General features: G+C 40.1%; 1 protein-coding gene across 3 annotated transcripts in view; it reads right to left on the bottom strand.

The window, feature by feature from the left end:
* ADGRD1 (adhesion G protein-coupled receptor D1) overlaps positions 1–20,854 on the bottom strand; it is a 160,963-nt gene that overhangs the window by 37,563 nt on the left and 102,546 nt on the right. For all 3 annotated transcript variants that reach the window (XM_027780871.2, XM_027780870.2, XM_005233302.4), the window contains 5 exons: positions 16,054–16,157; positions 13,169–13,280; positions 9,028–9,181; positions 1,903–1,969; positions 817–883 (listed from right to left, as the gene is read on the bottom strand). In XM_027780871.2, coding sequence (XP_027636672.1) covers positions 817–883; positions 1,903–1,969; positions 9,028–9,181; positions 13,169–13,280; positions 16,054–16,157 — 504 coding nt within the window. The remainder of the gene's footprint in view (positions 1–816; positions 884–1,902; positions 1,970–9,027; positions 9,182–13,168; positions 13,281–16,053; positions 16,158–20,854) is intronic.

The following is a 20,854-nucleotide window of genomic DNA, read 5'->3' as shown; positions in this document are numbered from 1 at the left end:
AAGTAATCATAGTGATTAAGCTACAACTCACTGTAATTTAATGCGTGAGCATAATTAAACTGCTAGAGCATCCATGTATCATCATCGGAGCCAGGAATCTGCACCCTCCCCTGGAAAGATGATGTTCATTATAGCTGACAGAGCTGTTTGCAGTAGCCACCTGAACCCTGGCAAATTCACCTTAACAGCCCTGCCTCATCAGCGGGCATGGAATTCAAAGGCAGAGGGATAGCACAAGTTCCTCACCACCATAAGAAGACAAGAAGACAGGCACCTTTCATGAGCTCACCCAAAGGGTGACAGCTCATGCCACTGTTTTAACCCTTTCCTGCTAGCTTGCAAACTCTGCTGCTGATCATCCTCACTGATGGCATTTGCAAAAGCAAAAGCTTCAAACACCAGTGGGGTGGAATCAGCCTTTCAGCATTGACTGGTGTATATGAAACACAAGACACGGAGTTTGTTCTGTTGGAAAATCTTTCTGGGAATTATTAAAACTGCCAAGATTACTTGGTTCCACGTGGTTATTAATGGCCCCAGCAGGGCGGTTTCAGAAGAGGGCTGTCCCCCTGTTTCAGGTTGTATTTTTGCCTTGGAACAGTGAAATGAATAGTGTGAGAATTGATATGCATCAACTAATACGCAACCATGTACCACAAAAAAAAATCGGAGGAGGAACAACGTAATTCTGGACCAGACACCTCTCTTGTTTCACTGGCCTGGCACAAGGACTGACATCAGACCTTCAGCTAGTTCTGCTGTGTGGCTGACACAGACGTGCAACAAGAGAACAGCAACGGCCGTGGTTTTACCTACCAGAATTACAAACAACGCTGGTGCCACAAAAGCCCAGATTGCTCCATTCTCTAGTGAAAGCCAGCAGCTGCAGAGAAAAATCAGAATGATTTTAGATAAAACACATGGTCATTTAATTAGTAATGTTCTTAATTAAAAAGGAGACTAAAAGAGAGTGCAAAAAGACTGATGAATTTTAAAAGCAAGAGACATGATAGAGCATCAATAAGCTCTTTTCCGCTCACCCTCGGGAATCTGAGGCAGGATCTCATTTTGATTTGTGTCTTGTAAAGAGTCAGTGACAGCTATCTGCCCCAGCATGCCTTCAAATAGCATTAGGGGCGGAAAGATGGGAAGAAAGGAAAGGTTTTATTTGCTATTTGTTGTTCTTGTGTCCTGTATCACAGGCAATCATTTAAGTGCTGTGAGCAATGTCATTGTAGCAAAAGACAAATTGAAGCTCTCCCTGCCTTGCCTGGCTGGTGGTGAGGAAGAGGCTGGGAAATGTGCTGTCAGCTTCATGTCTTTCCTACAGCAGTGATGATACAAGCTGTTTTAACACACACACAAGAATAACCCTTGCTCCAGATCTGCTTACATTGTGGTAGGACTGAATCCTATGATGCTGGCAAATTTCAGATAAATTTGCTTTTCTTTTTCCAAATTAGAAAGTAACTTAATTTTCAAAGATTTCAACAATATCCATTCTAGATCTTCAGATGTTTAAGTGCAGTTTTCTTCAAAAGATTAAATATCTTTAATCAAAGCTTATTCTCATCTTGTTCGAAATGTTTCAGCCTGCATTCTACTCTGTGTGGGCTAAGCCGGGAGCTCACTCTAGGAGGCCCTGTGCCTCTGCAGCAAAAGGGAAAAACGGGCAAAATGTGTCAGGAGCTTTTTGTGCATCATCTCAGCAGTACAAAGCAAACCTGAGGCTTCTAGGTCTAAGAATATGCCTATACAACAGCTGGGCTTTTGCAGGCTGTCTCCCTTACTCCTCAGCAGGATCTTGCAGAACTACAGCCCTGTTAACAGATCAGCGAGGTTTTCTCCCCATCATATTTTTCATCCTTATTGCACCTGGAGTGAAGACATTTTCATACTCACTTGCCACTTTCTCCATAGCTGTCTGGGGACGACGTTGTAGAAATCACACAAATGACCAGCGGGCAGCCTGCAAAAAGGCAAAGTCAACGGTGATACTAGTAACAAAAGTAGGTTTGTTTGTTACATCTTCCAGTAAACCCTGCAAGTTCAGCTAGATTTTGTACCGACAACAGAACAGCTCAGAGTAATTTCAGAATTAATTCTAACTTGACATCCTCCTGCAGCTGTGCAATACAACATGTTTTAATCAATTAATGTCAGACAAACAAAATGACTTGTCAATAAAGCACTAGTTCAACAGTTAAACCGACTTTTCATCGTTTTCATCGCTAGTTTCATCGAGAATCATCGTAATTTCATTGAGAATCATCGTCCTTTTTCAGGTTTTTGTTTATGTAATTTCCGTCTCATGCTATTCCAGCAGTGATATCCTGTGGAGCAACATCAGGCTTGTTTTAGCCACTTTCCCCTAGGTGAGCGCACCTTTTCAAGAATTCAAAACCACCTAGAAACTGAAGTCACGTTTCTCACAGGGGTGCATGACCAGCAGGCATGAGGACAGAATCGGCAACATTTCGTTATCTAGAGCATTACAGACAGCAGCAAGAGACAAGTTACAAAGAGAAGCAAATTCAGATCCCGCTCAGATGCCCAACCAAGACTTATTTTAACATAAATACGTAAGAGGTCTACAAGATTTCTGCGTTTAAACTAGACTCTGTTTCCAGAGGGGTTTTGACAGTTCCAGTGTCCTGCACCCCAGGAGGTGGAGTGCTGCTTTATGGGACTACACGGGAATAACACAGCGGCAGGCAGTGATGGTCCTGCTGTCAGGGGAGCTGGTGCCTCCGGCCCCGGCACTGCCATACCCGGCCTGCCAGTTCAGCACAGCTTGGCAGGCCAGGCGCTGGGGAGGAAGGAAGGAAGGAAGGTTTTATCTTGCCAACAGTTCTGAATATAGGAAAATCTCATCCCTTTAAATATTAGATGGCTGTCTGTTAATTCCCTTATGATTTCATAAAATGTGAAGGTTTGGGCCTTTATCATCTTATGGAATTTAATAACCAGGTCCCAGACAGAGTATTAGACATGATAGCTTAAGGTTTTGATTTTCTTTTGAATTCTTCAGGTTTTCTGCATGAGGCTTTTACAAAATTCTCTGTCAAGCAATTTCTGCTTAATCTTACCAATATCATCCTCAGAAAATTCTGTGAAGTTTTCCTGTACTGGAAGAACTATAATTTTTGGATGAAGTATTTTCATTCTTTAATGACTGTGGCTAGAAGCACCTTGCATTTATAAATAAGACACTCAGTACTTAAGAAGCAGCTCCTATAAGCACTGTTTAGGTCTTAAACTTTGAAATCCATTCTGCAGGATGCAGTTTAATATCCTGTGAATTAGATTTTGCTCTCCCATGCTTGTATGAATCAGGAATAACCCCTTAGAAGTAATATTTGTGTAAGACTTAAGGAACGGCAAGATTTTAGTTTATATCATTTGTCTATTTGAGAAAGGAAATTCCTACACACATTTGAAGAAAATCCAGAATAATTACATTCAGCAGAGCAATTAAGCACAGACATAAGCCTGCCTGCTGAAACTCTGTCTGCCATGGGTATGTGAGCTACCTGGACTACAGGTCCCTCGGGTATGCCTACCCACTCCCAGTCACCTCTTCGGCTGCCGAGCAGACATTGTGGGTTGGCACTGTTTGTCTTCTGATGCAGGTTGTCCTCCCACGACAGGGACTTTGTCACAGAAGCAAAAACACCTGTGCCCAGATGCTCTCCTTTATATAGCTAGTCTGCCTTTTTTTCCCCTGCAGTCCAGTGCTGAATATTCGAAGGATTTGGCATGACTCTTTTATCAATTTTAAATGGCATTGAAGAAGAAAATTAAATACAGAGTTCCTTTGGAAGATAATAAAATTTATGCAGATGAAACATAGAGCAGTCATCTGCATAAAATGAGCTAAGTCAGTGAGAATAAAATGGTCTGCGGCCTATAGCACAATGTTTGCCTTTTCTTTGCATTGACAAAATATTAAATGAATAATGGCAACGGGAGCTTGAAGGTTTTGTTACAGTGAAATTGGAGTAGTTTTCCCTTAAGAAACAACCACTCAATAAATTCCATAAAAGTTTTAAAAAATGTATTTAGCCTAAGGGGGTCATAAGATTTGATCTGGGCTGAAGAATTCATATGGATTATATATTATACACAAAGTAAGTGTGTTTGCTTAATCTTTTTGTCAGTAAATTTTAGAAATTACATGAGGTCTGTGCAGGTTAGTCTACACTCATGACAGGTAATGTTAGCGTTGTGCTGGCACTGGTGAGCATCCATGAAAGAATTACGGTTATGGTTTTTTACTTTATCTGAATGTTGTCTCTGTTAGCAGATGCTACAAATACACTCACCAACCCTATTCCAAATGGCCAGATTTATGATGCAACAGACCACGCTTTCCAGAGCACAGTATCAGATGAAAATGTTCTAGCACACCTTGCTGGCAGCTGATCTATGGCACTGGTGTCACCTGTGTCTCTGCTGTCCTAGAGCAATACAGCATCACATTCCAACGGGGTAAATCAGCTCACATGGAGCCAGTGCTGCTGCAGCTCGAGTACTCCAGGTCCCCATACCAGCTAATTTAAAGCTGCCTTCCAAACACAGCATCAAAATACAGCCTGCAGAGCAGGCATAAGCTCTTAATACCTGGCACAGGAAGCCAAATAACACAACTCTTTCTCAGACAAAATTCTCCCTGAATTCAGCCCAAATACAGTCACTAGGGTGAAGCCTGAAATTAATGTCAGCTAGGTCCTCTTCTTCAGCATTAAACTTCACATCTAACTCACTAGCTTCGTGTTTCTTAGGCACTAATGATAAATAAAATGGAAAAAGCCTGTAAATCTGTATACTGTATTTTGAAAGCTTCTGTATCTTCTATACCTAGCAAAAAAACAAAAACCACAGACAGGCTATAGAAACTCTGTGGCAGACAACTCAAAGCATTTTTAAGACATTAATTCTAAAAGGCATAAATAAATACATCACTGATTGAGAAAGATGGAGCATTAGACACGAATGAAAGTATATATTTTTTTCTAATACTGAAAAAATCTACTTTGCTCAATAGGGGAAAGCATATTCTTCCATTTATAAAATAGAAGTTAATTTTCTGGGAGTTTCTTTTTCTTCTGCTGCGTTACATTACATCTGTGCAGAAGTCTGGGACTACAACAGGCAACAGCAAATAAAGAAATTTAGGTCTTTTGACAGCTCAGAACAAAATCTTCATTTTAAGGCAGTCTCTACAGGAAAGGAAATTGTCTGAAACAGAAAAAACATGTTAAGGCCAAAGTGCCACAACAAAATCTTGAGTATCACAAACTCTGTCATCAGTGTCCTACAAATAGGTGGGTGGGAAAAGTTTGCTAGAATAATCTGCGTGTTATGCTGAACCACCAAGGCAACAAAGTATTTTTTTCCCCCCAGTGTCAACGTAGTTTTAAAGGTAGGATATTATCACCTTCCTCAAATTGTTTTCTTTTGAATTCCTGACAACTGCTGTCTCTGAAGTAATTTTAGCACCCTTGGGACTAAAGATAATACACAGAAACTTCAATCAACTCTGCGCCTTTGGTATCCTCTCTCTCTGATTACCACTGAATTCATTTTGCAGGAGTCATACCTCTCAGAAATCTCAACAGACGTTAGGAGATCGATGATACTCAGTGTGGAGTTCTTTGGCCCCATCTCCATTCCCTGCCTCAAGTGTCAACTGGTCATAAATACAGACTTTGCAAACTTTTACACATGCACTTAGTCCAGTGTTCCTGCTTAAATAAGAATGATGGGGCTGAGTTTTTAAATTCAGGACTGGGGTTTGTCATTATTCCAGGAACTATGAGTTTGCAAAAGTCAAATGCATTCACACTTCAATTAAAAGCAAAGAATGGGGAAGCGAACTATCTGATTTGAGTAACATAACATGAAACATCCTTCTTTTCAACTTTTTTTGACCATCTTTGGTCAGTGCCAAAGTATAAAAAAATGGCCATTTTTATTAGATACTGAAACATGTATCTAATATGGTCTCAGGATGGCAGAGGAATGCTCAGCTTCTTTTGACAGTTTGATTCAATGTAAACCTACCCTCATTTTAAGACCCAAACAAAATAATTATAGGACAAAACCTTTTTAGCCCCTTTTCCCAGCCTTGCAAGACTTCTGTTCAGATGTGGGGATTTTATGGAATATATATAATTATTTCTTACTATACTTTCGTCAGGTTCATGAAGGAACAACTCGGACTCTACCCCGTAGAACATAAGCTCACCCTGCTGCTGAAGGCAGTACTGATATTGGTTCTCTAACTAAACATTTCTATTCTTATTCAGTGTCAACATGCTAACAAAAGAGAAAATGGGAACTGACAAACTTAGGCATCCTTTTAAGTGTTTAAGCAGTGAATACTGCAATGTGGATTTTCCCCCGAAAAACACTGTTGTCCAGCAACATTTATTACCAGCTGAATGAGCGTTGGAATTGCATACCAGACAGCGAGCTGTGCTGCTGTTGACTGAATGAAGGTCGCCCTGATACTTATCAAGAGATAAATAATTTGGAATGCCATTGCCTAGCAAAATTACTTCAGCGATGTTCAGACTCACTTGCAGCAATGACATGATGTCAGATATGATTAAGGAAATTCAATGTTTAATTCAAATGCAAATAGTTTGAGATTGAGATCGGAAAAAATAGAACAACACAAATCACTTTCCTAGCAACACGGTAGATTTACTGGATTTCAGAAAACATTTTTTTTTCCAAGTCACTGTAGGAGTAATAATTGGAACGTGCTTTCCAAAATCAAAATATTTGTCAAAAAAGGGCTTTTAAAAGGTTTACACAGAGAAGCGTATTACTGTTGCATGGATGATGTCTTCCACTATTTGTCTCCAACAGGACCTTTGCTACATTTAAACAGCTTGCCACTGGGTTTCTCCCATCCTTGCCAAGAAAGGCATTGCTAGAAGGACTGATATTGAACCTTGTGCTGCTGGTGCCTCCTCTGTTTGCCACATACATCTGTTCTGGTGACAACAACTATTGGGGCTGAGGGATTATGGTCCAAAGCGTTATTCAAAATAAGACTGAAGAGACTTTTTAGTAACCATGTTTAACATCCCATTGGGTTACATACGAATAGGCTATGTACTCATTGTACTAATTACTACTAATTGAGTGGTAGCAATCATATTGCAATAAAATGAGGCAAAATGCAATTTCTAGTACCATTCATATTGCAGTCAGATGCCATGTTTATCCATGTGTCTTCTAAATCACTTTGTTGATCACTGCCATTTTACAATAAATAAACCTTACACAAAATGCCAGAAAAAATAGGTAAAGGCGCATTGCAGCACATATAAGCCATTAATTTATTTCCATAAGTAATTAATGATTGATTGTAAATTGAGTTAATCAAAGCATCTGCTATAAGCAAATACCCTACTGAATTAAATGTCAGTTCTTAATTATTTTATTGACTGTTGAAGCTTTTTACATAGTATTTCTGAAGGAGAAAAGAGTTCTCAGGGGCTTATGAGAACATTTTCTTTGGTTTGATGCACTCATATTTGTATTCCATGAGTAAGCTCTTTATTTTTTCAAGAAATACAGAAGAAACCAGACTAAAATCAGCAGGTTTCTCTACATTTAGCACCGAATCTAGAAGAATCTACAAATCTTCAATGTCTTCAACCCTCAGCCTATCTAGGTTCTCTCACTTTTCAGTCTATGTACCTGAAAAAAAATGGGGGTGGGGGAGGGGGGGGGGGGAATATTTTACACAACTCTACTGAAAACTCAGCAAAAACAGCTTTCAAATGTTTTCAGCAACGAAAGCTTTAAGGTGCATATTGTTGGCACACAAACCAGCCATTCCAGAGAAAAAAACCTAACTTAAGGCAACCAGGATAAGGACATGCGTATGCGATACTCTTGAACCTGTTGCAGAGAAACAATGAAGGTAAAGAAAAAAACTCCTAACTAATGAAACTGCAGTTTGTCCCCTCAATCTAGCACATACCATGTTCACCACAGTACTCTATCAAATGGCCCTTAGACAGAACTGCTGTGAAAGAGATTTTAAAATGAAAGAGGAGTAACATACAGAATAAAAAGTCCGTATTAAAAAAAGGACAAGTAAGCAGCTGTAAGTGAACAGCATTACTATCACCCATGTCTGCATGGTGCCAATGGATATTAAATATTCCAATTCTGATGGCAGTAGGTCTTTATTATTGGTATATCTGGTTTTCATTCAGCTTCCAAATAAATTCGAGGGGAAGACAATGCATGTTTTAACATTATTTTGAAATTATCTGTAATTACATAGATATTCCTTTGCTATCTTTTCACATCTCTCCTTTCAACTCAGTGTATGAGGTTTTCTTCTTCTAAACGTGGAGGTTTGTCAAGCATCATTGCTGCACTTCAAGGACAGTGAAAGCAAGCTAGCTTTCATCTGCTGTGAAAAGTCAAACAAAATACTTGGTTTCGACTCCTCAATATGCGCACTAATTATGCTTTCGTTTACTGCATTTAAAAAGCTGTGAATTGTTATCTGTGAGATCCCTGTGTCGTAGGACGACTTTTTTATTCTTAATAATAATATTGAGGTTCTGTGCAGCCTTTTTCATCTAAGGATTTCAAGGCACGAAGCATCAACTAATGAAGTTTCGTGATACTCCTGTGCTAGTCTGCCAGCTTTTTAGGTATAGTTTGCAGAGTATGGATAGAATAAGCCCGTGTTGTGAATTAGAACCAAAAAGAGAACTCGCCAGTACAGTGAGACCTCCCTCCCACACTCCAGCTACTGATTTGGTAATTAAGGATCTGATCTGGCCTAGTGAGGTCATGGAATTCACTGCAGTGGAATTAAGTTTAGGACTATACATTTTAAAGTCTGATTACAGTCAGAAAATTATCTAACAGACCTACTCTCAGTAAGGCAAACTATGATCACAAGTGGCAATTTTACATATGCTTCTGAATATAATCTTGTGCTACAGTGAGCAGACTTAAAGCAAGAAGCTACTAAATGCTTACCCCATCCGATTCCATAATAATATAAGTGCTTGCTCTCTTCTGATCCAAATACTTTGATGACCATACTGTAAAGATGAAATCCTTCCACCAGCATCCATGCAAAAGCACTCAGGAAGAAAAAATGAAGGAGAATGGCCAAGATCTTGCAAGGCACCTAAATTAAGAACAAAATTAAATACTTTACTTCTTTGTGATGCAGTCACATTTTTTTTCAATTTTAGGGTTTGGTTTTTTGGGGGTTTTTTTGTATACATTTACATACTGAATGCTAAATCACTGGAATAAAAGTTTTAAAAACAGAGCACTAGAGAATTTCATTTTTATGCAATGTTTTCAGATGGCTTCAGAGTAACAAATCGTCTTACCTTTTAACAAAAAACAAAAAAACATTGCCAAATGTGATGTGGAAATCCAAACTGATCACTTATTTATAACAGCAGGAGCAAAACTCCTCCTTAAAGCATACAAAATACTTAAGAATTCAAAAGTGAAGGGTCAACATCCTGCTGCTGAGCCTGTAGCAAGTATAGGAGAGTCAAGGAAGTGGGGGTACAAGCATTGTCTTGTACCCTGCTCCCTGTTCTGTGATGGTAGAAAACCCAGCCATAGTTCATTTTCTACAAAGAAATGGTAGAAAGTCAGTGCATCAGTTAAACTTGAGTGAAACATGGAAATTTTAAAATAAGGTGCCATGTTGAACTTGCTCTTTAGTTACACTTCACCATGTGGCTTTCCTGCTGTGCTGTTCTTCATATCAAAAATAGGGTAACACATAAAATAAATTGCATTGTATTCCAGGTTATGTCCTGGTTAGAAGTCCTGTAAAAGTCTCATGATCCTCCATCAGTGATACTGATATAGCCGTTTCAAAAAATTACAGCAAGCTATCACTGGCTCTCCAGTCCTAACTGCTCTGTGGTGGGCATCTGGTTTGCCTACCTGTTGGAATTCTCAGTTTCCTATAGCTGATGTACCATCTGTATACAAAGTCATGTTTGCCAAGAACACATCTAGTGATTCAGGCCAAGAACTGGAAGTCTTCTCTGTAGGGTGTTTACAGACTATTTGAATTCTCAATAGTCCTTTACTCACTACGTGCTATGAAGATTCTGGAAATAGGAGCCAATATGAAAGTTTAAGCAACAGAAAAATACCACCTAGAAAGTGAGCCCACCTGGTGTAAACTGGACTATCTGTTTCAATTTAAACTATAACATGTTTTGAAGTGAAACAAATGCTGCCCCTAAAAAGAGGAATGTCATGACTAAGGCAGTGCAGCACGAAGTAAAAACATCCTCTCGAGTCCTGTTCACACCTGCCTCGGTGCTTACAGCCCGCTGGGGGCTACAGGAAATGCAGTCTGGGCTTAAGACCTGGCTTTTCCTTAAGTTGCTCCTCAAAGAGTTCCTTACATTTTTCTTTAAGTGTCTTATCAGCCGACCTTACAAAAACAGGAAAACCTAATTCTTTCTTCTTCCCCACTCCTCACAGCACATTCTCCTTTCACCACTAATTGCTTTTTGAGGATGTCTCACCACAGGTGGCTTTGCTCATCATACAGTAATTGAACAGATGTGACTGCCAACGATTTTACCACAAGCTAACCTTGTTTGGTTTGCTTTCAGTTAAGGTACACTTGAAACACACTCTTGGAATGAATCCCAGCTATATCTCAGCTTTGCATCTTGTAGCATACCGATTGTAGTCATTCTGCTCTGTAGTTGTAACACCCCTCCCATGACACCTACAGAATTTCAGTGGGGTTGCCTGCATACAGTCCATGTAAATGGGAAGATTTTTTTTTCTTTTTCTTCACGGTTTCCCTTCCTCACCTGGGCAAGTCACAGCAAGGTATCCAGGCAGGTGGAGTCTGTGTGCTGAGGAAGCATTACCAGTAGGAACCAGCTTGCTGCCACAGTGGTCTTCAGAGGTTAATCATTAGTTCCCTTTGTTGCATTAGCTTAGCTGCCCCGTAGCAGACGGTATGTACATGATTTTTTTCAACTGTAAGACTTTACCGTATTGTGCCCTACAAGTACTGCTGTTAGAGGGGATAGAGCTGAAATATCCATGGATTCTGTGAAGTGTTTCACTTTGGAAAGCCCATGGTATAAAACAGCTCTTGGCTTCTGTGTGCTACTTTCAATTTAACTGAAGTTTTCAATAGGTTTAAAAGGAATGAAAATGGGCACCTATTAAACTGCAACTTAAGCCTATGTGAGCATTTCACAAGCTTAGCGAAACAAGCAAGGCACCCATGTGTAGGCAAGGCACAGTATGCACGTAGGTGGGCACTGCGACAGGTCTCTGGAGAACACGGGCTCTACCTACATCCAGCTAAAACCAGGAAATGCAACTAGTATTTCACAGCATTTTAAAAGGACTGGAGGTGATGCTGGCCTTGATAAGGTGTGAGGAGGCTGTGTTTAGGATTCTTTTAACTCCTTACTTCCATAGTCTTCAGTTTCAGGTTAAATCTTTTGCTGCTTTCCACTGTCTCCATTTCATTTCCTTTCTAAACCATTCCCTACCATTTTCTCCCTTCCACATTATCTTACTCATTCAGGACTTAACCTGAATGTTAAGCAGCAAAAGAGTATGAACTCAGTTTTACAAAGTGCTTTTTAGATCCTCAGGTAATAATAGCCTATGTATAACAGATGTGATTATTATTTATAAACTTAACAGAAGTTCAAGGGATCCCATTTGAGTGGAATACATAAGCTGTTGTATTGGCAAAATGAAGAGTGTGCAAACCTTGTATTTACTTGCACCGAGAAGAAAAAGAATAAAGTATTAATAGAAACTACTCACTGCTTGTGAAAAGTACTGTGGAGCAACAGCTGGTCATCAAAGTAGGCAAGTTCTGACCATTACAAAAACAGAGTACACTGGAAGATTATTTTTAAACCAGGTTTTGTTTCTGCTTCTTGCAGGTGGGACTTCCTATCAACGGACCTTACGTTACTTTAAACAGCATTTTTTAAACACAACAGTGGAAACAAATCTGTTTTACTTGTGTGTAATATTGTTAACTTGGCATATTCGTCTTAATCTAATGCAGCTGGTTTAGATGCCAGTTCTAATGGTGCAGATCCTGGTACTCTGCATAAGGAATTCCCACCTGTAGTAGCAGATCCATAAAATCAATATGTAATTTCAAGATCCAATCTACGTGACCAGGCAGAAAAAACCTGTACATGCAGAGACCTTCAGTACCATTTAAGCAATATGAAGGTGTTTGTCATTTGCTTAAGTGATTGCCTTAGATGCCTAGAGAAGTATATACGTGTTTTACAATACCAAGTATCTCAGACTAAACTGTTACACAGCAATATTTAAAGGTAATGCTCTCTGTCACCTCATGTTTGCTATACCTTTCTCACTGATTATTACTCAGGCAAAATAAACATAAGTGATACTTCAAAATCTTCTAAATCTCCAGAGTTGAGATCATGGTCAATAAATCTGCTGTTCATAAAAACAGCATATTCTACCATACAAATAAAATTTTATGAGCAAAAGCCAAAGACCTTCTGCTTAGCTCTCCAAGAAAGCAGAAGAAATGCCACAGGACCATCAGGAAGCTTATTGGCTTCCACAAGAATAAGATGACTTTTTAATGTGGAAACAAAACCCAGCACACTTCACCACAGCGGAGAACAGACAATTAAAAAAAGCACACACACCCCTCCTCCAAAAAAAGAAACAACTCAAAATCCTAACAGAAATACAAGTACTTTACCTAAATACAAAATTCAAACCTTTTTCTCCAGTCCAGAATTCCTACAGTTTTCAATACAGAGAATGGATAAGAGAAAGCACAAGCCACATCAGGCAGAAGTCAGCCATGCCATCTGAACACACAACCGAAATGTACTCCACTACACAATCTGGTGATTTTTCCATTTGATGGGTGCGTATCTTTCAGTTTTGCAAATATCTCTACATGGCCAGATACTATGATAACACTATGTGGATGCAGAGGCAGCTTTATGCAGTGTTGTAGGATGTCATTTTTGGCTAAGGCATGTTGAAAATAGGAGGTGCCACATGCATGATGCTTTCTTGCTTGTGGCACATGGCATTCATTCCATGGAGGTGCCCTGCAAAAAACACAATCATGCTTTTTAGGACTTACCATCCCAGGGCTGAACTGAAAGCTGATGAGAAGCAGGATCTGAGCCACCAAGACAGCAAAGGACAGATTGGCATGGATATGATAGCGCTGGTTGCGGATGGTGCTGACAGACCTGGGAGAAGGTAGAAAGACACATGAATAAAGCAGTATTCCGAGAAGCATGGGCGTATTTATGATTTATCTGCAAGCATTTTGATTGGCTTTTGGTCATTCATTTTGGTGGGATCATCATGATGTCTTTCGAGCACTCCTTCCACCAGGATGGAGTGGTACCTAGCTGGTTTTTTTGATACTCTGCTGCTGTCCTGAAGGCAGCAGGAAGACTGATTTGCACATTAACTAGCTCTGCTGATGACTTGTGATAGAATGTTAACAAAGGGCTTGATCCTGAATAGTGCTGTGCCCTCAAGGAAGTCAGACCTCCACCTCACAGAAAGCATACTGCGCCTTGCGCCATCTAGCCCACACCGTGCCACCGAGTTTCTGGTTTTATTTTGTTGGTATTTGCCTGTGTTACAAATAAGGGAATGTGAAAAGGCACTGGTTACAATTTTGACTTTACTATTACCAGCTTTTGAGCACATGAACTACAGCTGCTTAGATGGATGGGCAGTGCCTATCTTCACAGAGACCCAGCCTTGATTACAGCATCATTTGAACATTATCTGTGTTGGCTTTGCAAAAACTGGCTGGAAATCTGACCAAGAACTTGCTTTCCTGGGAGTCTTCTGACCTCCATCCAGAAATAGGAAGTAGAAAACAAGCGAAAACATTTATCTGAACATTTCAGGCCTTTAGCATAATTTTATTTTTCTCTTTAAAAGAAGAAGGGTACTGGTGATTAATGGGTTTTCTATTGTAATCCATACTGCCTGCCAGCCCCTACTGTCACTTTTCATCATTTCACGAGCCCTGGGCCATTTGGCTCTGTGAATGGCAATGCTTCCTCCACACAACAGTACACCTTCCCGTCTTTTTGTCATATCACTGTGGCTGGTGATGTCTTTCACAGCCGCTGGTGACACATCGTGCGTGCCCCTGGCAGCAGGGTGACACAGAGTGGACGACACAGATGATGGCTTGCTCTCAGCCCTGCTTTTCCAGCACTGTTGTAGCCAGTGCTCGATTAGAAGGAAGTGAAGAGGGAGGCAACCAGAAGTATTGATGTCCTAAAAGTAACTTGAAGAGACAGGTTCACTGCCTGGTGGCTTTCTAACAAGGAACTTCATGCAGGTGCCGACCGGAACGTCGTTACCCCGCAGGCAATCGGGACTGCCCCCCTGGGAAGTGGCCATTGCTGACAGTACACAGAGTAGCAAAGAACTTGCCAGATTCTTCTCCACTTACCTCATGGTCATCTAACACTACATTGCAAAATTCCACTTCAGCTGCTTAATGAGGCCCTGCTCTCCAGTGAAAACCTAATCAAATTATTTTTAATTGCAGTTTGAATGATCTTGTATGTAGGTGGAGTGCTTAAACCTGTGACAGTCAGCTGGGTCCAAGCTCTCTTTCCACACCTCCTGTTTGCCTCGTTTCTCGAGGAGTTTTCAGCCCTGCTGCAGCAATACCATCTCCTCTTGCTCCTTTTTTCTTTTTGAACACTAGAACACCCAGTTTTGCACTCAGACAACAGTGCAGCAGATCATTTCCCTTAGCCTAAACACTCCAGCAGTGCAAAGCCAGATGATAGGCAGGCGCTGGACTTCTTTAGAGTGATTTTGCCACGCGTTGCACACTTAATCCAAGTATGACCAACACAGATCTTGAGACTTGGAAATAACACAGGGTTTGGAACAAACAAACATTGCAGTCAGTTTACTGGGTTTTCAGCAAGTCCCTTTTCCTAGAAACTGGCCTCTTAACAGGATGTCCAAAAGACATGCTTAGGCACAGAAATCAAAAATTGAACTCTTGAGTAGGAAGAACATGGTTTCGTGTGTGGAGGAGGACAAGAATCCTATTCCTTGCTGTGCTCCCAGTCTACTGCACAACCTCAGACAAGTTACACTTCACCCTCGGTCAGGTTTTCTATTTTTTATTTAGAGAGAAACCTCTATGAAAGCTTTTTCAGAAACGTTTACATCAAGCCCAGATGGGCCTCCAACTCAGTTGTCACTTCCGGAATATAAACAGGCACAAAGACCCTAAGTGCCCCATGGCAGCCCTTGAAGGAGCTGCCGTGTTACTGCAGCAGGCTGCAGAGATCCAGAGCGTTTAAACACCAGCCATGGACTGAATTTCACACTGCCTTATGGCATCCTTCACCCTACTAAAGTAACACATTAGAAAACTAGCCTAACAGAACAGCAGGATACTTGAAAATAAATGTGGGTTATATGATGTAATTGTTTATAAGCTGTATGAAACAAAAGTGAGGCAGTTAATGTTGACCAAGCCTTCCTTTCTGGAGACACCTTTATAAACACACTGCCTTACAGACGAGAGAGCTAAAAAGCAGAAAGTACTGATGGTACACTCCAAGCAATGCAAAGATGTATGTAGTGGGGGAAGAGGGGTTGACCCTGCAGTCTTTGTTCATATTGTACTTGCTTTGAGCTCCAGATCAAGCCCTCCTACAGCCTCCTTGCAAGATTCCTGAACTAGCAAAGCATGGAGAGTTTAAAAAAAATCTGAAAAGCCCTAACAGGATGGAAACAGCTTGGTATATAAAGACCACCCCATTTCAGGAAATGAAAGTAATTCAGAAATAACCAACCAACTGTTACAAATACATGTGCAGAATCTAATTAAGGAAGGTTGTAGAATTAATAGCCTTTGTTTTATCCTGAGAACCTGAAGGGATCCTAACCAGTGGCCTGAAATGCACTGCTTGGCTTTCTGCATCATAGTTGCTCAGCGGGTATTAAGTTAAAATTACTCACGACAATACAGCAAATGTGACCAGTGTGATCGTCAAGCAGAAGATGGACAGAGCACAGCCAATGTAAGTGATGGAGGAGAGGGCCACCTGGTGTCCTCTTGTTAGCTGCACACAAAGAAAAAAACAAGAACTATTAATTGATTGCACTACAGAACCACAGGTCAGCCCCCCTGTACATAGTGTTTCCTGCTCCATCTGACCATATATAAACTGATGTTCACAACCATTCAATGCCATTTCTAACACGTGAAATGAAAAGCTAGCTCAAAACTCAGCCACACAGCCAGGGCATCCACATGCTCATTGCATTTTGAGCAGTGGATATAAAATACACAAAAATAAAAAGGAACCCTCTTTTATTTCCTGAAGCAGTATTTCCTCAGAGTAAGTTAGTTTCTCTGCTGCTGCAATATCGTCAAGCCTGAGATCAGCGCAGTTTACTGGGCTGCACAAACAGTGTCAGCAACAGGATCTTTCACAGCTCGCAGGGCACTTTGCTCATGCCCTCACGCTGCAATAATTTACATCATTGCGTAAATACCTGAAGTGCTTCACAGCACTGAGAACTGACAAACCAAGATAACCCATAAATTACTGGCCATCTATAGCCCACTTGTTCTGTTTAATGTGTCACATTTTTAGTGCCCATTGAAAAAGCTGGACTGACATCTACAGAATGGAAAACCACAGAAAAGACCCAGCATGAGCAGTCAGCCTCAGCCTCTCATCTCAGCCTCTGGTTTTATCTACAGGCACCTTTTGTAGAAGTAATTCCATTTTCATGAACATTTAATCTGTAACTCTATAGTGCCCACCACTAGGATCTATGCTAAAACCAACTCAACAGGCGAGGGACAGTGTGTTTTGACCATTCATCCAAAATTAATCAGAAAGCGTGCTTCAGTTTTCCATGCCAGTTCTCAGAAAGAATGACAAAAAAGCCACACCCGACACAGGCAGCCAGGCAATATTAATATATAATAAGTAGAACACAGCTAGGCAGGAAAAAGTTTTCTCATCTCAGAAGAATTTTCAGACATTTTTCCTGAGTTGAATTTGGATAGAGTTGACATTTTCATAAATGGAACATCTTGGGGGGGGGGGAGGGGGGAATAAATGGTGGTCAATCAAAAAGTTTAATTTTGATGCTTGAAATACTGTGGTTTTATTTTAATGTCTTTTCACTATGAATTAAATCCTTTGGTGGAAACTCATTCAAAATATCTATTTATTCTGAAAAATACTGAAAGGAAAAATATAAAATATATTTTCCAATTTTTTTGGAACAGTAACTCAATCTAATAAAAAATAATCCTTTCTCACAGTTTGGGATTTTCTATTATTTTACACACACACAATAAAAATTCTCCCCCAAAGAATTTCATTAGACGTACTCAAACCCAACCAGTTCTACCAATAAACTTCCCGTTAAAATTCCTTTTAAAGGACAGAAATAATATGCCATGTGGTTATGAGAAAAAGAAATAATTTTAAATACAGACAAAACCGATGTGATGTATATGCACATTTTTCTTGTAATTATCTGCCAACAGTATCAGCTGATGTGCAGCAAGTGTTACAGCAGAATAGATTGTGGCTCGCATAGCAAACTGAGAACTATTAAGCGATGCAGCAGTAGCACTGAAAGACAACTGTTGCTATGGCGTTTCAGTTCCTAGGAAATATGATACAGCCCTTTAGTATATTTTTCTCTTTCAGCCAAAGTCACATTTCTTTTCCCTGACTTGGATAGCATCAATTACAGAACCAAAAGGGTTCTGTGTGGTGGACCAGCTTAAAAGGTCCATATAATTTCTACAAAAGAGCTCCTATTGTACCTCATCCCCCAGAGAAGCCACGTATAGCCATTCTGCACAGATTACTCCTGAAGTAGGAATAACTTGTATGGTAAATTGGGCAGTTCAGAAGTGATTTCCTCATCAGGGATATTCATGTCCAAAATGCATGGATCGTATTTCCTGATTGCTCCAATACACACCGCTTTCTCTAGCTACAGGTGGCTTGCAGTTCTACAGAGGGAGGAGGGGAGCAGAGGAAGCTTTTCTAGCTTCAAGTCACTCTGAAATCAGTATTTCTCAGCGGTTCAAAGCTTTCTTTCACTCCTTTCACTCCCAACACCGGCAGCCAGCAAACGTTCCCTACAGAGGTCAAAGCTGCTCGGTGCTCCTTTAGATTTACAGTGGTCTATCACAGTGTTTGTGCTTGGCAAAGCGGATAAGATCTGCAAAAGAAAGGTAATGTCTTGCTATCACATACAAGTACAGAAGATACAGAGGATCAATCTAGTGGAAATGGGCAAAAATCAAAGCCTTTGTTTTTTCCATAATAATCAGAGAGAAGATAACAATCACACAAACATCTTTTTGTAACTGATTTCAGTCACGCCTAACATGCCTCTAAGAAAGTCTTTCTCTGGGTTTTAGCTCAGTCTTCCTCCAGAAACCCCTGAAGGGCAAGACAAGACATGAATCAAGTTCTCCCAGGTGGAGCCTGTATTATTTAGAAATGAAAAGGGAAAAAAATAATATCTATTATCAACAAAATGTAGAAGATTCATTGAAACCTAAAATAACCTGCACAGATCCCCACATCTAGGAACTGGAAATCGCTCTTGCTCTAGCAATCACAACTGAAATTTGACGATGCTTTTAAGAATGACACTCTTAAATCAACACCCACGTCAGTCTGTTAACAACTATTTCAAAAGCAACATCGCTGCAGTTCACATTCTCATCTTGCCTAGTGTGAGGGACAGAAAGCCTGTAGGTAGTTTTGAACCATTTTTTGTTTATTAAGGAAAAGGTGGAGCCTGTGATAGCTGTTCTCAAAGTTGGAGGGATGCAAGGCAGCACTCCCTGTTCACAGCAGCTCCAGCCGATGAAACGAGGTCCTTTCTGTGCGTGATATGAATTGCAGGGGGAAGAATACAGCATCAAAAGGAGGCCTGGAATGACTTCCAGGGTGTAGAGCCTCATTTCTAAATACAGGTATATGGTGCAGGAGAGAAGAGAACCTGTATTTAAATTACCAGCTCTCTACTAACTTCTCACAACCCAGCTGTTACAGCACAGTTGGATGTTGTGCGTGTCTGTCTTCACACTGTAAGGGATAGCAAACGTGCGGATTTTTAGAAATACTTGGATTGTCAAAGCATTATGCATCATGAATTAAGAAACAATTTCCTATAAATTCCAATGCTCTGATAAAAGCTGATTTCATCTTACCTCAGTTTGCCTTTTTGAAAATTTTCAGCTTTCGTGCATGATGTGAAATACAAGACAGTAATTTGGGATGATCTTGTCTGCACAATGCTAATCAGACTCTACTGCTATTACCAGAGAAAACAGCATTAAAAACTACCAAATAAAACACTGAATAATCTATGAAGTAGTCCCAAGAGCCTGAATCTCATACTTGTCCCATTCTACATTAAATTATTCTTTTCTTCTAAAAGGTTTTGCTTCTTTGAGTTTATACACTCATTCTCTTACTCTGCAGCAAGCTGAAAAGTTAGGAAACGAGCTCATACAGTCATGAGTGTTAGTAATCATGAACAGTAAAAGACAGATGTTTCTTAGTATCAGCTTTGACAGAGTCAAATTAAAAATTCATACTCCATATAAAACTCTCACCCTTTCAGTTTGGGTTGTAACACCCTTTACCTTGCAAGTGTCAGTAATAGCATGGACAGATATCTGATGGTTTAAGTAGTTACACTCATTTGAGTGTTATACATAGTCTATTGTCTTACCCCTGTTCTCTCTCTTATAAGAAGTTAGTACATTGCTCAAGATTTTTATTTTGGAAACTCACAGGCAACCAGATGGACCCAGGAATGATCCTGCAAAGATCCCAGTTCAGACTCCAAATACATATTTTTCCTTTATGATGTTGTTAATAACAAGAAAATGAGTGACATCTAACTCCTCTGGTTAAAAATACTGCATAGGAAGATGCTCATATATTACAGTAATGAATGGGATGGTACTTTTCATCTCTGAAGTATCTGGAAAAGGTCAGTTGATGCTGAAAGACTTGCTCAGCAGGCTATATATGAAAAACTGATCTAGAACAGAAAACCTACTTATTCATGTAACATTAATGAGCAACTGCATATACAACACAGCACAACCACCTGGCAAAAAGCTAGATGGGCTACAGGACCACAAAATAGCAGCTGGTCAGATCAGAGCATCTGTCTGGGTGACACAGGGCTCCCGCTGCTCCATGTCCCCTTCCAGGTGAAATCTGCACTCCTGTCCTTTTTTTCTTATTATTCATCTCTCAGGCAGTTGATTGCTTGTTTTCTGCTTATACATTTCTCCAGAGGAATGGACATTTTGGGGAAGTGCTAAGCTAAAAATTTCTGGTTTACATACTGCAAAATATCCCTCTATGTCTGCCTTTAGAGGCAACACAACAGATGAAGCACTGAGTTCAAATACTTAAAACAAGGTTTTTCATAGCTGATCCTGAAAGGGTTTGTCCATATACCAAATTACATCACAATTTAGCCATCAAAAGCAGTAATTTCCTTGTCTAAACTACTTTTGAAATCTCCTTCCTGAAAAGCAAAGTTCTTGAACCAAAGAATGTTTTACAGTCTTAAAAAATGAGCCCTGCTACCTAAGGGCTATATCCTACCTATCATTTGTATTTCAGTGTTACTTACTGGCAGAACACAGAATATAATTATTTTTGCATGTGCTTATATAGCGTATACATTTTATGAAAGCAAAGTTACTTGATTACTGGTGGAAATATAAGACATGTCAATTGTA

This window comes from Falco peregrinus, chromosome 2, assembly GCF_023634155.1.
Source record: "Falco peregrinus isolate bFalPer1 chromosome 2, bFalPer1.pri, whole genome shotgun sequence".
NCBI lineage: Eukaryota > Metazoa > Chordata > Aves > Falconiformes > Falconidae > Falco > Falco peregrinus.
The sequence above is the reverse complement of the archived record's forward strand: the minus strand, read 5'-3'. Positions and strand labels throughout refer to the sequence as shown.